General features: G+C 45.1%; 1 protein-coding gene across 1 annotated transcript; it reads right to left on the bottom strand.

Moving 5' to 3' along the window:
- Positions 1-5,568: 5,568 nt before the first annotated feature.
- Positions 5,569-16,213, bottom strand: TRIM26 (tripartite motif containing 26). Its single transcript, XM_006896228.1, has 7 exons — positions 15,776-16,213; positions 15,505-15,600; positions 13,998-14,228; positions 8,764-8,786; positions 7,012-7,127; positions 6,736-6,768; positions 5,569-6,257 (listed from the first exon to the last, which is right to left on the bottom strand). The coding sequence occupies exons 1-7, from the start codon at positions 16,211-16,213 to the stop codon at positions 5,569-5,571; spliced, it is 1,626 nt and encodes a 541-aa protein (XP_006896290.1).
- Positions 16,214-16,513: the final 300 nt, after the last annotated feature.

Raw genomic sequence — 16,513 nt, 5'->3', positions numbered from 1 at the left:
AAGGGGGATGGTAGAAGAGGGGAGGACAAAGCCACCAGGGCAGCAGAGATTACTGGATATGTAGGGGATGAAGGAATAGGTAGGTACAATGCAGATTTGATGAGATGAGGTGATAAAAGGCATTATTAATTATATAAAAGACAATGTATATTAATGACTATTAAGCACAATGTATATGAGTGAAACACAATGTATATGATTGTATGAGAACTAAGTTTTTAAAAAGTGATGGGGAGAGTTGCTAAACCAAATGAAATTTGACCAGAAGCTTAGTAGAAACAAGGACTTTCTTGCAGAGCCAAAAGAGTTGATGCCTTTCATGTCAACTTCTTTCCTCCTAAACTGAGAAATTTCACTTTGTTAAAGGCACTCATTTGTGGTATTTGTTATAGCAGCACTAGGTAACTGAGATGTGTGTGTATATATGTATATACAGAGCTCTAGTGGTAAACTGTGCTGCAATCCCGAAAACACGTGGTTTGAATCCACCAGCTAGCAGCTCCACAGGATGGGCAATCTCTTCCAGGGCAATTAGCTGTCTCCAGTGGAGCATCAGCTATGTATCAGTTCTGACTTGACAGTGCACAACAGCTATCGATCTATACACACACATACATGTTATTTTTATGTTCCGTTGAGTCCAAACTGCCCTATAGTGGACCCTCCAGCATATTTTCCCCCATAAACCCCCCATGGGAGATTGTCCATCTTTCTTCTTTCTTCTCCAATCTTCTGTGCAATTACAGCATCTGAAAACCTGCTGGAGGGTCAACTATGAATGGCACCTAACTATATATTCGTTTTGCTTCATTTTATGGTTTCTCTTGACATGTAATCTGCTTGTGGTAAGGGATCTTTTTAAAAAACTGCTAAATGGGAGCAGTGTCAAGCACAGAACAGATGTGCAATACTTGTTTTATTGAATAATTACTCCTTTGCTGTAATGCTTCAATAGCTTCCCACCAATTCTTTTAAATTCAAACTTCTTAGCACAGACCACAAAGCCCTTCATGATTTCCTCGTTTACCACTCTGCTGTCATGTCTACCACTCTCCTTGCTCTCCCACAACTGTACTCAGCTGGCCTTAGGACTTTTGAGGTTCCTGCTTGTTGGCATGTTTCTACCTTAGATCTTCCATCTCAACAACTAGATTTCAACTTTAATGCCATCTTCTCGGACAATCTTTTTGATCATGTGTGAAGTGGTTAGTTTCTGGAAGGTGTGTTCTCTTGTTTTGGTGAGGTTAGGGTGTGGAGTGTTTGGTTGGTCTTTTTCATTCACAATGTGTGAGCACTGACTGGATTTGCCGGATTTAGCCAACAATGAGCTGTGGGCTGAAAGCCTCTTGTTTAGGAACCTGGACCAGGACCTGGTAGGCAGGCCTTGTATTTAAGTCAATTGGACCCTCTGGCAGCCCTCAGGCCTGGTGTTGTGTTTGGGATAACATTTTTCTAAGTGTTATAACATTGGTCTGTTAATTTGCCATACTGAGTTAACTTGGGTTTACTGTAATGCTGAACGCTGTGCCACTGGTGTGTCAAATGCCATAATGGTTACCCATGGTGGACAGTGTTTGGTGGAACTCTCAGAATGAGACAGGCTTGAAAGCATCAGAAGCATCCACTTCCTAAACAGCGTGCCTCTGGAAACTCTATAATTACAGAACAGGGTTCAGATCTTTTGTTCATAGGGTCACTATGAATAGTGCTCGACTCAAAATGGCACTTAACAACCACAATATTATAGACAGTCACTTTCTGTTACAACCCATTTTCATTCTTTGCATAGTGTTGTAACCATTTTATTATTTTTAATGAATTGCCTGTTGCACTCCTCTAGAATGCAAACACCATGAGTGCGTGGACTTTGCTTATCTATCACTGTTACAACCTAGGAACATTTTGATATACCAGACAGTTAATAAATGTATTCAAGAGATGGGCAAAGGCTGAGATAAATATGAAAACAGAAAATGGAAGAGAAAAAAAAATCAAGAAACAAAGTTTCTCATAACTGATGATTATGCATTGCCAGAATGAAAGAGGCCATTGAGTTAATCAGAACATTGGGTGGAGAAAATATACAAAGGTTATCACTAAGAAAAAGAACTCTGGGGAACAGATAGCTTCCAGAGGCAAAAAGAAGGCTATCAACAAAGGATTAGAAATCAAGGTGTCAAGAGAATTCTTAACAATAAAGCAAGCAAGAGAGTAGTGGAGCAAATGTCTTCACGATTCCGAAGGAAATATTCCCAACCAAGAATTCTATACCTACTAGATTTATCAAGTAAGTTACAAAGGTAGAATAAAGACATTTATGATTTTTTTTCAGGTATTTCCCGCCTTCATTATTGAGTGCTGCTGTAACAGAAATACAAGTAGGTGGCTTTAAAAAAAAAGTTTATTTTCTCAGTTTAGGAGGCCAGAAATTTAAATTGAGGATGCCAGCACTGGGAAGCCTTCTTTTGTGGGCTCTGAGAAAAGGTCTTTTGCTCCATGGCAGTTAAGTTTGTGCTGTTTACCTTAGTTTCTGCTCTTCACATGACTTGGATGTGTCATCCCTCAGCCCCCTTGCTGGTTTTCATTTAATACACATCAAAAGACTGACAAAAAATACACTGCACTAACCCTGTCTTGTTAATAAAACAGTGACAACCCACACCCATTACAGGATTATTACCACAGAAGTCAGAATTCATGCTATTTTTGTTTGAGGGACACAGTCCAATCTGTAATACCTCCCATATATACCGTATCATGAAACTACATAGTACATGTTTCACCTAAATAAGTAAATTAAGCAGCAGGAAATGGGGTAGGGAAATAAAAGAACAAATTCAGAATCCTCGCTATGACAGTGAAGGGAAAACCTGGAAGCTGTGGACACAGGTGAGGTCAGGAGCTCTAGACAAAATTGACAGAGCACTTGACAGAAGATCTTGAAATTTTTACAACTGTTAGAGTTTGAGTTCAATTTGTAATAAGAATGTAGGAAATGAAGCAAAATTAAGACACTTAACTCTAGCAAAGACAAAAAGTTATGCAGGCAAGAAAAGGAATTACAACATGACTCAGCTGTAAAACTGCTACATTAATAAAGCAATGAAAATACTGAATGCTTATCTAAGGAACTAAGGAACTCTGGAACTGGACATGTCTGGTTGCCAACCAAGGTTCAAATCTATCAGCCAGTCCATGGGGAAAAGATGGGCAGTTCCTTCCCAGAGAGACTTAGAGCCTTGGAAACCCAACATTACAAGGACAGTGGTGGGTGTGTATTGTGGTTCACCTAGACAAGTCAAGAGTTTGCACACTCATGCTATTTAAGAAGTGGGAGGTCAACACCAAATCAGCCCTCTCAAAGGATGAAATGTGTCAGGAAATGGGGATGGGAGGAAAGGATAAAAAATTGTTGTTCTTTATGTATTTAGTAATTTTAACGCTGTAGAAATATTTGTCCAAATAAATATGCTCACAAAAGAAACTAAAATGCCCCTACAAAAGAACTACTCGTGTCACCTTTAGAGGTCCTTTCCATTTCCACTTGTACAATGGCAATTATAATAATTTCAAAATCAGGAGAAAGTGTGAGATGGCTGGATATGTAATCTGTGAAGATTACTGTGTAGTACTAATGACTTTTTCAGGAAAGGCTTGGATGTGCCGTGCTGGCGGTCACCTTTATCACAAAGGTCATCACATTCCACAGATGTTGGGATGCTGCATGGAACCACAGCCAGATAACAAGGTGGAGACAGAGACTGGTTGATGGCTGGTCTATGATCCTATGGGAGGCCATCTTCGAGGTATTCCACAACTGACAACATGTGCAAATGACAGAAAGCAAAATCAGAATTAAAAAAGGCACAGAGAAAAGGACAAATTGCCCCAGGCTACAGATATCAATATAGGGAGCTCCCACGGTATAGTCCATGTCCATAGGGAGTTGTATTGCTAACCCAGACTGCACCTCTGCAGTTTGGATCCACCAGCAGACCCAAGGGGGGCAGAAGATGAGCCATCTCCTCCAGTGTCATTTATAGCCTTGGAAATCTGCTGGAGGGCCAGCTATGAGTTGGTTCTGACTTGAAGGCAAGGAATGAGTGACAGCTATCAAGTGAGCCTTTTTGTAGACTTCCTTCCATGGGAAGGTCTAGCAATATGTGGGTTAAAATAAAGTATATTTATCTCCAAGCTGATGATTCAACAATATTTTATTGAGCACCTACTATGTGCCTAGCACTGCTTTAGGTGCCATGGGGAATACAAGAGAAATATCTGGTATCTGCCCTCAAGGAGCTTACAAAACTAGCTGTGGAAATGAGATGTAGATGTGACTCAGGCAGCATGTGATATTTACAAAATGGGTAACTTTGAGACAATGTGGTGGCTCAGAGATCCACAGCTGTTAGAAACAGTCTCTTTAAGCAAGGGGTAGGGTTAAAGCTTGGCTAAGCAGGGCAGAGCAGAAATTCTTGAAATGAGTAAAAGTGAGGATGAAGACCATGGGAAGTCTGGCTGGAGCAGGAGCCTGTATGCCGAGCTATGGGCATGAGGGTGGCAGGGAGAGGGGCTGCTAGATCAAGTCTGGATCTTGGGGTGGGAAATAAGACACTTGATCTCTACCTTGGCATGAGGCCCCAGCAGGCTCATTCTGGATTCCTGCTGCTTACCTTTCCCTCCCATGCAACTCTTTCTTCCCAATCCTACTCATCCTAGGAAGACGAAAATTGATGTTGAATTGAGCCAGTGACAGAAACTTATTGGAGGGGGATGATCAGAGTAATGGTGATCTTCCAAAAGAGGGAAGGCTTTGCTCTATGGCTATTTACTCTGGTGTTTTTAGCTGGATATTCAGGATCCTTTGAAAAACTTCCCTCCACAGAGGGGGTCAATCTACAGAGAAGTTATTGAGCAATGACCACAATTGTTCCCCTGGTGTCACATCTACCTAGATGCCTCCCCTAAGGCCACAGATGGCTCTGGGGAGGGCCACCTCCTGTATGCTTGGTTCTGAATGGCCTGTGATGTCTCAGCAGAGCGACACTCAAATCCTCACTAGCACTTTCATGTGTATCAACTCTTGAGTTAGAGTGCAGAAGGCAGGCAGCAGAATGGATCTGGGCACAGGGGACCCTGTGAGATTTGAGAACAGTGAAAAATCCTTAAATGTAGTCATTAGCTAATTCACCCAGAGGGCAAGACAGCAGTGGATGCCACCCTGGGCAAGAACACACAGCCACGGCCCCTTATCAACAGAGCAGAGCTGGTGGAAGGCAGTGAGAAAGCCCTCACGGATTTCAAGGCTGAAGTTCCCCACAGGATGCTCAAGAGCCGAACAGGGGCAAAACAGATGGAGCCACAGCACTGGACGTGGCCTTGAAGGGCTACACTGACAGGGAGGGATGGCAGCAGATACAAGTTCCTCCTCTCCTCTGCTCCAGGCACTCTAAGCAGGCACGTCTTCTCCATCTCCACCCATGCCCCTGGACCCCAAGGTCACAAAGTCCTGGTGTTCCTGAACACCAAACCATCTACAGTGTGGAGTCAAGGGGCAGGCCTCCGGGCTCACGGTCTCAGCAGAAGGCGTGTCCCAGGCCACTTGAGCCACAGGAAGGGGACCAGGCGCCGAGTGAAGGTGGTAGTAAAAGTGTAGATGAGTTCCTGCGACTCTGCGTTGGTGAAAGTCACGGTGCCCCCCTCGTAATCCAAGGCGATGCCCACTCTCCGGGGTCGCAGTGCAGGGAAGAGCTCAGCCTCAGGCTCTGTGTTGGCCCATATGCCCGCAGAGGAGAGACGCAGTGCCCACACACCATCCTCTGGCCGCAGGGAGAGGCCACCCTTCCTCTTCATGGAGTCTCTGGCCACCCCCACCATGCAGCTCTCCAGAACCTCCTCTTCTTCCTCTTCCTCTTCCTCCTCTTCTTCCCCCAATGATTCCTCATCCTCATCTGTTGTTTCCCATTCATCATATCCATCCCCATAGCCAACCTCCTCTTCCACCTCCTCCTCCTCTTCCACGTCTTCCTCCTCAGCCCCCTCATCCTCATCATCACACCAGCCCTCTCGTTCCACTTCCACTTCCCAGTAGACTTTGCCCCAGGTGAAGCCCTTACTGCCCAGCACCCCAGGTTCACAGTCAAATTGCTGGGGGTACAGGTAGTTACTCCGGTACAGGCTGCTGTAGGTCACACATTTCCAGTCATCTGACAGTAACAGGTGCCCGCTGGCCGACTGTGGGTCCAGAGTGACACTGACTGTGGGGAGAATGGAAGAAGAAATGCTATCAGTAGTGGTTCCGAAGACCAGCCCAGGCAACACGGGGTCCATGGCTGCGCAGCAGGTTGGCTGCCACACTGCACAATGCAGGAGCACTGTCAAACAACCTGAGAGTCAGGCCAAAGGGACCATGGCCAAGCCACTGGTGCAGACGTGGCCTCTGGCCCTAGGCAACCACACAGGACCCACTGGGTTGGGCAGCTAAGGAACTCAGCCACAGAGGTCAGGCCATCAATTGGAGGCCTCAACTGCAGATGACAGACTGTTGTCGTTGGCAGATGCAGACTATAGAGCAGCAGAAAATAATATAAAGGGAGGGATTCAAATTAGCAACTTAGAAATTCTCCCTGTTCCAATAGAGAATGGACTATTCAGAGACAGTCGAGGGGACAGAATGTCTGCAGAGGGTATTCTATTCACGGAGGTAAACAGGGAAACAACCCTTTGGACACTCACCTGTCTTATATTCCAGGTCTCTCAGCAGCTTCCCTGGGGAAAGGAAAAGGAAAAAGAAAGCTATGAAGCTCAAGTTCAGCAAACACATGGGCCCATTTCCTACATGGGGAGTTTTCATTTCATGGCAGAGTTCCATACCTGAAACTCCAAGAAGAAAAGAGAAAATATCCAGACTTCTAAAGAGCAATGTCAGAGGCTAGGGTAGGAGTCAAGGTCTGTCTTACAAAGTAGTACCCCAGTTCTGGACCTCCACCCCAGTACTCCCTTCACCCTCACCTTGGAATTCTCTCAGGCCTCGCTGCAGAGAGTAAAGTTTATCTGAGAATTCGCCAGTTTTTTTTTTAACTACTCGGGTAATGGGCTTCCCAATCCAGAACTTCTTCCGTGGATACCTGCAATGATGACATTCAACCAGTTACTCAATGTTCACTTTCTTCTTTTTATTTTCATGTCAATTTTGTGAAGGGGATGGAAAAGGTATGATTAACTCCAATCAACAGAGAGGAAAACAGGCTCAGAGACACCAAGTGAACTGCCCAAGACCAGTAAGGAACAGAGCCAGGACTTGTGACCCTCAGATGTCTCCTCATCAGATCACTTCTGTCCTCTAAGCCATGTGTCCACCCTCTCCACACCGTTCTATCCCAAAGACAGTTGGCTAAGGAGCTTGGATTATACAGGGAACTTGCGGGGGTGGAGATTAAGACAATTCTGAAAATTTGTGGTTTTACTTCCCAGAAGGAAAGGAGAGGGGCATCAGAATAAACCACTGAGTGAGAATGTCTCTGGTGTCATTCTTAAACCCAAAAAACTAAACTCATGGCCATCGGGTTGATTCCAACTCACAGCAATCCTGTAGGACATAGAACTGCCTAGGACTTCCAATTTGGTAAATCTCTATGGACACCAACTGTCACATCTTCTTCCCATGGAGCACCTGGGAAGTTCAAACTTCCAACCTTGCCAGTCACATCCTAGGCTTTCCCTGTTACTAGATAACCACTGCTCTTGTTGTTAGGTGCCAATGAGCTGAGTACGACTCATAGCAACCCTATGAACAGCGAATCTAAACCCCATCCTATCCTGTGCCATCCTCACACGTCCTGGCACACCAGAGCCCATTGTGGCAGTCAATCGCCTGGTCAAGGGTCTTCCTCTCTTTTGCTGACCATCCACCCTTCCAAGCATCATGTCCAAGTAATAGCCCCTCCTAGAAACATGCCCAAAGTATGTGAAGTGAAGCCTCATCAACCTTGCCTCCAAAGAGCACTCCCCGACTGCACCCTCTATAAGACATTTTTGTTCTTTTGGCTGTCCACAGGATGTTCAGTGTTCTTCTCCAAAACTACAGCTCAAAGGCATCAATTTTTCTGTCATGCCTATTCACTGTCCAGATCACATATGGATGGCAAGTAATTGGAAAGCCTATGGCCTGAATCAGACACACCTTAGTCCTCAAAGTGACATCATTACTCTTTAATAATATGGAGAGGTCCCTAACTTTCCCAGTGCAATGCATCTGCTTATTTCCTGACTTCTGGTCCAAGGGAGTTAACTGTGGATTAACTGTTCTAATTGGTACGGCACTTGTCTGTTAGTTTGCTATACTGAGATAGCTTGTGGGTTGCTGTGATACTGAAAGCTGTGCTGCTAGTGTGCCAAAAGCCATAAGGGTTACCGACGGTGGACAGGTTTTAGTAGAGCTCCCAGATTAAGACAGACTAAAAAGCAGGACTAGCCATTCACTTCTTAAATAACAGGCCTTAGAAAAGCCTATGAACACTAGAGGAGCATCACCATTACTCTCCATTAATTCAAATAGGTTGTGGTAAGAAAAAAAGAAGAGCATAAAGGCACAGAATACTTAATGGTAAGGAAGTGTCTGAATTCACCAGGTGCTCTGTGGGGGAAAGATAGGCAATCTCCTCCCACGTGATTTACTACCTCTGAAAAACCGACGCTGGTGGATCAGCTATAGGTCAGTTCTGACTTGACGGTACACATAACATGGAAGGAAAGCTCTTTTACCTGTTTAAGAAGTCTCTGGTGTCCTGAAAAAGAAAAAAAAAACCCACAACAAACATCAATGTCAATCAATTAAATCCTTCATTTATATGCATCCCATACTGTGTTAGAGACTAAATGAACAGAGAAATATGGTTCCACTTAATGAAGCTGACACTGAGTGGTCAGATTTAAAACAGTACCAAATATCAGATATAAAACAACACCAAAATAATCAAGCAAATAAGGGGTTGGAGGGGGTCAGAAAAATGGCAAAGTGACCTCTTTTTTTAATTATTATTAATCATAATGAAAGTTTATAGAGACTTTGGATTTCCATTCATTCATTGTTGCAGCAAGGTGACCTCTTCTATAGAATATTTGAAGGATGAGAAGGTGCTGGCCATGTTGAATGTAAAGAGGAAGTGAAAAGGCAAAGGCAAAGGAGTCAAGGTCCAGATCACACAGGACTAGATAGGCAGTGGGTTGCTGTTGCTGTATACTGTTGGGTCAGAACCAACCCATAGCTGACCCTCCAGCAGGTTTTCAGAGGCAGTTAATCACAAGGGAGATTGTCCATCCTCCTTCTGCAGAGCAGCAGCTTGTGGTCTCGAACCACGTGCCTTTGGGACTGCAGCACAGTCTTGCCAGTAGTCCACTAGAGCTTACTAGGCAGTGGGTACCAGTTTGAATTTTGTTCTTCATCCAGGGAAAAACTACCCAAGAATTTCAAGTAGGAGAGTGGAAAATGTGTGATCTGCCTCCTATAGAGATAACCAAGTGTCCTCCAACCTACTCTTTCCTTCTCTTCAGTAACAGAACTCCTGGAATTCGACCTGGGCAGACAGCCACAAGCAAGGGACTCCATTTCCCAGAATGGACTAAGGGGCAATGCAAAGGTGGGGAAAATAGTCGGAGGCTGTTGCTGTAGACAAGGTGAGATAACAGGGGTCAGAAATAGGGTAGCTGCTATAGAAATGAGTAGTCATCCACTCCTAATGTTTTAGTGGCAAATTCAACTGCAGAGACTGGTTAAGGATCATCAAGGCCATGGCTTCAGCAGGAGAGAGGACAAGTGATGCTAACTGTGTGAAGGGAAGGTGGATGGTGAGCACACTGGAATGAGAAGATGATCCATTTGTGAGATGTTAGTTAGGTCCCCTCTGGTGACTCTAAAGCCTCCATAGCACTCTGATTAATGAATGAATCCTGCCTTCCTTCTCTTCCACCACACAGCTCTGATGACGTAGTCCATGGAAAGTTATGTGGCTAATCCAAAGGTGGTACCTCTCTAGTGGCTTAAATGTACCAGAAGCTCTGCAGCAGAAAGATGGGCAGAATCTTCTTGTGTGATTTATAGTCTCTGAAAACCTGAGGGAGGGTCAGCTATGTGTTGGTTTTGATTCAACAGCAATAAGTGAGTGACTGAGAGACCTAAGTGAGGGAGCTCTGGTGGTGTAGTCCGCAGGCACCTGTGCTGCTAATCAGAGGCCACACCTCTCTGGCCCAAGAAATCCTTTAGATGCTCCACAGGAAAAAAAATGAACAATCTCCCTCCACTTGATTTACAGCTTCAGAAAACCCAGAGGGCCAGCTATGAGTTGGTTCTGACTCAATGAGTTATCTCATTCACAATATTTATTAGGTGCTTCCTAGGTGCTAAGAACTGCTTCAGAAACCTTGGATAGAACAGAGAATAAGAAACCAATTCTAGCCTCTGTATGCTGGCATTCTAGAAGTAGGTAGCAATATATCAAATAACACAACAAAGCCCAAATTAATTGTCATCAAGCTGATTTGAACTCACAACCCTGTAACTCCTCCCTCCTCCACCGAGGGTTTCCAAGGCTATATCTTTATGGAAGCAGATTGCCACATCTTTCTTCTGAGAAGCTGCTGGTGGCTTCAAATTGCTGATCTTTCAGTTGTTATTAGGTGCCTTTGAATCAACTAAGACTCATAATGATCCTATTAACAACAGATCTGAAGCCTTCCCTATCCTGATGATCTTGAGCCCATTGTTACAATCACTGCATCAATCCTTCTTTTAAAGGTCTTCCTCTTTTTCTGATTGTCTCCCTTTCCTAATATATCCTCTTTTTCCAAGGATTAGCTCCTCCTGATAACATGCCCCAAGTATGTAAGATGAAATTTCATCATCTTTGCCTCTAAGGAACACTCTGGTTGCATTTCCTCTAAGACAGATTTGATTGTTCTTTTAGCAGGATATCCAGTACTTTTCTCCAGCATCAAAATGTAAAAGCATCAATTCTTCTTCTGTGATCTTTATTCACTGTCAAACTTCCAGACACGATGGCTTGGATTATGCACACCTTAGTCTTTAAACTGACATCATTACTCTTTAGCACTTGAGAGAAGTCCTTGATGACCAATTTTCCAAATGAAACAAATTTTTTTTAATTTCTTGACCACTGCTACCATAGGTATCGATTGTAAGATTTCATCCAAGTTAAGATGAAATCATTGACAACTTTCATCTTTTCCCCATCTATCCTGATAGGGAAAATTGGTCCAGTGGTGAGGATTTTTGCTTTCTTGATGTTGATACATAATTTATATTGAAGTTCTTGATCTTCTGTAGCAAGTGCTTTAAATCCAAATCACTTTCTTAAAGCCAGGCTGTGTCATTTGCATGACATATGCTGTTAGTTGTCCTCCCTATTAGCAACCATGCCACTGTTATTGTCATCAAGTCAAGCATGACTCATAGCGACCCTAAAAACAACAGATCTGAACCCTGTCCTATCCTGTGCCATCTTCATCATCTCTGACAGACTCAAGCCCACTGCTGCAGTCATTGTGTCAATTAATATGGTTGAGGGGTCTTCCTCTCTTTTGCTGACCCTTTGCCTTTCCAAGCATATCTCTCTCTAAGGAATAGCCTCTCTAACATATGTTCAAAGTATGTGAAACAAAGCTTTGTCATCCTTGCCTTCAAAGCTCTGGCTGCACTCTCTCCAAGACTTATCTAAAGCTCCTTAATCAACTTAACAAATACGTTATAAAATGTTAGTAAGGGATAATGTTAAGGACAACAAATGGAATTACTGAATTGTGGCAACTAGTGGTTGCTTTAGACAGACTTGGAAAGAACTGGGGGCTTGGCTCCAAGGCAGGCAACACAAGCAATCAGATCTACACTCTGGCCCCCACTATGAAGCAACAGCCAAGAGTTCTGGTTTTGAATTTCTGATAAAACTCTCTAATGTCAATACTCTTGGAACCCGCAGTCAGGAAATCAAAAGATGAATTGCATTAGGGAAGTCTACTGTCAGGGACCTCTCCAAAATCCTACAGAGTAATGGTGTCAGTCTAGGGACGGACTAAGGTACATCTAATCCAGGCCATGATCTTTGGAATTAAACTTGTTATCCATTAGAGAGCTGGACAATGACTAAGGATAATAGAAGAATCGGTACCTTTGAGTTGTAGTGCTGGAGAAGAGTACTGAACATACCATGGACTGCCAAGAGAACAAACAGGTCTGTCTTGGAGAGGGTGAAACCAAGTTGCTCCTTTTGAGGCAAAGATTTTGAAGCTCTGTCTCACATACTCTGGGCACATGGCCAGGAGGTACTAGTCTTTGAAGGACATCATGCTTGGAAGGATGGAGGGACAGTGGAGGGAAGGAGAACCGGATGAAATGAGTTGATACAGTAACTGGGGCAATAGGGGTAGATGTGTCAGAGTCAGTGGGACTGGCTCAGGACAGGGCAGGATTCAGAGCTATTGTACCCAGAGGTCACTATGAGTTGAAGGTGACTCAATGGCATATAACAACAACAATGTGTCCCTTAAGTCAGTAGATAACAAAGCTGAGATGTGTGTGCTGACGAACATGCTGAGTCAAAGAAGGAAGTTGTAGCTGGGATATGGTCAGTAAGCCACGTGGGCATATTTTGTCACTTGGAACATTCTGTCACTAAAGAACAGTGGAATGGGAGAGCTTGAGAGAAGGAGAGGCCATCTCAGGGGCATGGCTGTGAGCAGTCACAGGAAGGGGGTGGGTAGCAAGGGACCCGCCAAAAAGTCAAATTCAAAGGAACAAGACTTTTAAAAATCTGAGAAAACATACTTATGGTAGAAATGAAGGGTAGAAATCATTTTTTGACAAAGTAAGATAACAGGAGAACAAGATTATTGCAGCCTAGTATCAGAAGCCCAGAGCTTGCAATCCGATCAGCTACTAACTTGATCTTCTGGCCTGGGCAGGCTACTTGCACTCTCTGGATCTCAGTGACTTGACTAGTAAGAAGCTGGGCTGGACGAATTACTAAAAATCCCTGTCATGCCACATTCACCACTGTGAAGAGACAGGCCAGTGCCACCTCTCCTTGAGCCCTGTCCCAGCTCACACACTAGGGGAACTTGTCATGTCATCGCTCCCCTCTTGGCAACCAATCTGCCCTTTTGCTGACCAGGAGAGCATTTTCCTAGAGACCCTGGTGATTGCACTGCTGACAGGATAGACAGGATCAGCCACCCCAAACCATGCCAACCCATCAGCCAGCCACTTGGTCCAGGTTTCTCCCTTTCTGGACATCAAAGCCACTTCTTCCAGGACATGTTCCTTACCTTATCTTTACCTCATCTCTCTGTTGGTTATTTCTAAGTTCCTAAATAAACTGTAACTGTCTCCTTTCTCCAATTATGTCTCTCAGACACTCCTTGAAAGAAGTCACTGTCCTGCCCTCCTTAAACCACTTTGACCAGGACACTAGTCTTAATACCTCAAGATCCATAAAAAGCTTCCTTGAGAGGTAGCTGCCAATGCCTGTTAGGAGCTCTTGTGGCAGTGATGAGACAGACGTTGATAAACTCAAAAAATCTCTTTGCCATTTAGCTGAACTGACTCACAGCTGACCCTCCAATGGGTTTCCAAGGTTGTAAATGACATGGGAGGAGACTGTCCATCCTTCTCCTGCAGAGCCACTGATGGATTTACACTGCCAGAGACCTGTGGATTAGCAGTGCAACTTCCTGTATATTATACCATCAGAGCTCCCGAGAGGATAATAATGGCAAAATGACCGTGCCATTCATTTCTTCAGCACTTTAAAAAATGTTTTATTGTAGAAATTTTGATTTTTTTAAATGACATCAGAATAGCTACCCCACTTTCCGCTCAAATGATGCATGGTAAGTGATTAGGTGTGAAAGCAAGGCCCTGAGAAGTCACTCTACTAATGTAGCCAATTGTCTGCTCTCCCGGCTCCCAGCCCCAGGGAATCTGTCACCTGCATAAACTCTGCAGCCGGCTGCTGTGCCTTGCCCTCCAGCTCGGAGATGACCAGTGCCAAACGGGTGAGCTCTCCGACTCCCCTGGCCTTGTACTTCTCCCTGCCTTCTGTGAGCTCCTGCTCCAACTTCATCAGTTGATCCAACAGATGCTGCTCTCGCTCCTTCAGGAACTGGTGGCCCTTCTCAAACTCAGTCACGATGCACTGCCTCTGGTCCTGAAGTTTCTTCTGCAGGGAGGGGAGAGAGACACAGGGTTACAGGGCAACCAGGATGAGGATTCCTCCAGGTCCTGGCATAAGAAAGGCACAAGGCTGACTGACTCTTCTCCCTTCATTAACCTCATTCATGGATGTGCTCAGAGGCACCACAGAAGAAAGACCTGGAGATCTCCTTTTGAAAAATTAGCCATGGAAAGCCCTATGGAACACAGTTCAACTCTAACACACGTAGAGTCATCACAAATCTAAGTCAACTCAGCAACTGGATGGGCACTAGTAGTATGGGAAGAGCTTTAAAGCAGGGGAAGAGCTTTAAAGCAGTGCTAGTCCACCTCCTGCCTTCAAAGACAAGACAGTGAGTGAATAAATTTGCTCAGTCACTCTCAGATTGGGCTGATACCTGTGCAACACTTTGCTACTAAAGCCTAAATTACTGTTCTAGGTGAGCTGATGGTGCCGAGCCCTTCGCGGAACTCTGGATCTCACTTGTGAGCTGTCACTTTTTCCTCTAGGACACCAGTCACCATATGTTCTCCATTCCCTGGAAGCTTTCCTTGATTAACATCATTCGAGCTTGACCAGTCTTCTAGTGTCCCCCCTCAACTGAGAGCACCCCAACCCTGTCCTGAAAGAATGCACCTTGTTCCCTCCGCATGTCCCTTCCTGACCCTGAGTGATGACCAGAGGCACACTGGGCCTGGGCTGCTCCTATCTCCTCTTCTCAGGGCGTAACTGCTTACAGCAGGCATTTACTGCTCACTCCCCCAACAACTCCCCTAGAAAACTGGAACAATCTTATCGGTTTCTTTACTCATGCCCCATCTCCAATCAAACACACTATGTACAACTGTGTGGCCTTGCCCTGGGATTTATTAGACACAGTAAACGCACTTGATCAGGCCTTCCCCTCAACCTCCCACTCACTTCTCATCTCAAGCCAGCTCCTTTCCCACCAAAGCCCAACTCCCCTCCTCTCAGGAATCAGGACTTTCCTTCACTCTTTGAAGAATGAAGCAAGACCTTCCCTGGTTCCTTACACATTGATTTTCTCTGGTAGAATAGCAACCATTGTCAGACATGAGTCTGAAGCTGAGGGGATCAACAAAGAGAAGGGGTCTTAGCTGACACCTGAGCAGCCCACTGACTGATCAGATGAGAATGTAGGTCTAATAAAACACAACTCAGACCAGCAAGATTAGGGTTAAACTTGTCCAACACTCATCCTCTCCAGTAAGTGCTCCCTGGCTTTGCTTGCTCATGCCCTCTGCCCATCAGTCTCACATACCAGTGCAGCCAAGATATCAATGTCTCCTTTCGTCTGAAAGCCCTGAATTTTGTCTCTATCTCTCCTGAGGGTAGTCAGGTGGTTCAGGATTTTTTCCTGTGGAAAGAAAAGTAGTGAGAACAGGTGGGGCTCGAGCAGGGAGGTAGACTAAGGCTCTAGTTCTTGGCTCAAAAGGAACCTTCCAAGAGGTCTTAGCCAGTCCTGCCTCTGGAAGGACCGCAGGGTGCGCATCCCCCAAGGAAGGTGACATCTTGGAATGAGGAGGACTTACCCTGTGGGGCTGCGCAGCTTTCTCCAACAGGATAGCTGTGTGGGGCCGGTGCTCCCGGGACTCCCTGCACATCACACACAGCAGCTTCCCATCATCCTCGCAGTAGTAATGCAACTTCTCCTGATGTCGCTCACACAGCTTGACGTGCTGCTGTTCCAGCACCCCTTCCCCTGACCGTCGGCCATTGTCCACCTTCAGTCGCTCGATGTTCTCCACCAGGCTGGCCAGCTGCCACACAGGGCGTATGTTCTCCTTCTTGAAGGGCTTCTTACAGAGTGGGCAGACGGGACGGGCCCCCGTCATGGGGCGGACATCAATAGTACAGCTGCGACAGAAGACATGGCCACAGTCGATGGTCACAGGGTCCCGCAGATAATCGAGGCAGATGGAACAGGTTACCTCCTCTTCCAGGCTCCGAAGAGGGGCTGATGTGGCCATGGTGCCCAAAGCACTGAGGAGCCTTCGTTCACTGGCAGGGGCTTCTCCTTGGAGAAAAAAAGCAGTAGTCAACAGCTGGAACACAAAAGGCCGACGTGGTGGCCTAGTACAGGGATGGCCAGCTCCACAAATGAACCAATCAATCAATAGGTATTTATCAGCTCCCATGAAGCATACATTATGTCAGTCAAAAGAGACCTTTATCAATCAGCTAGTTCATGTCTTCATTTTATAAATGAAGAAAGTGAGGCCCAGAGATGGTAGGTTGGTAGAATGGAGAGCTGATACTAGTTTGTGAAC

This window comes from Elephantulus edwardii, unplaced genomic scaffold (genome assembly GCF_000299155.1).
Source record: "Elephantulus edwardii isolate Elephantulus edwardi_28Jun2011 unplaced genomic scaffold, EleEdw1.0 scaffold00184, whole genome shotgun sequence".
NCBI lineage: Eukaryota > Metazoa > Chordata > Mammalia > Macroscelidea > Macroscelididae > Elephantulus > Elephantulus edwardii.
This window is presented reverse-complemented; position numbering and strand designations above follow the sequence as displayed.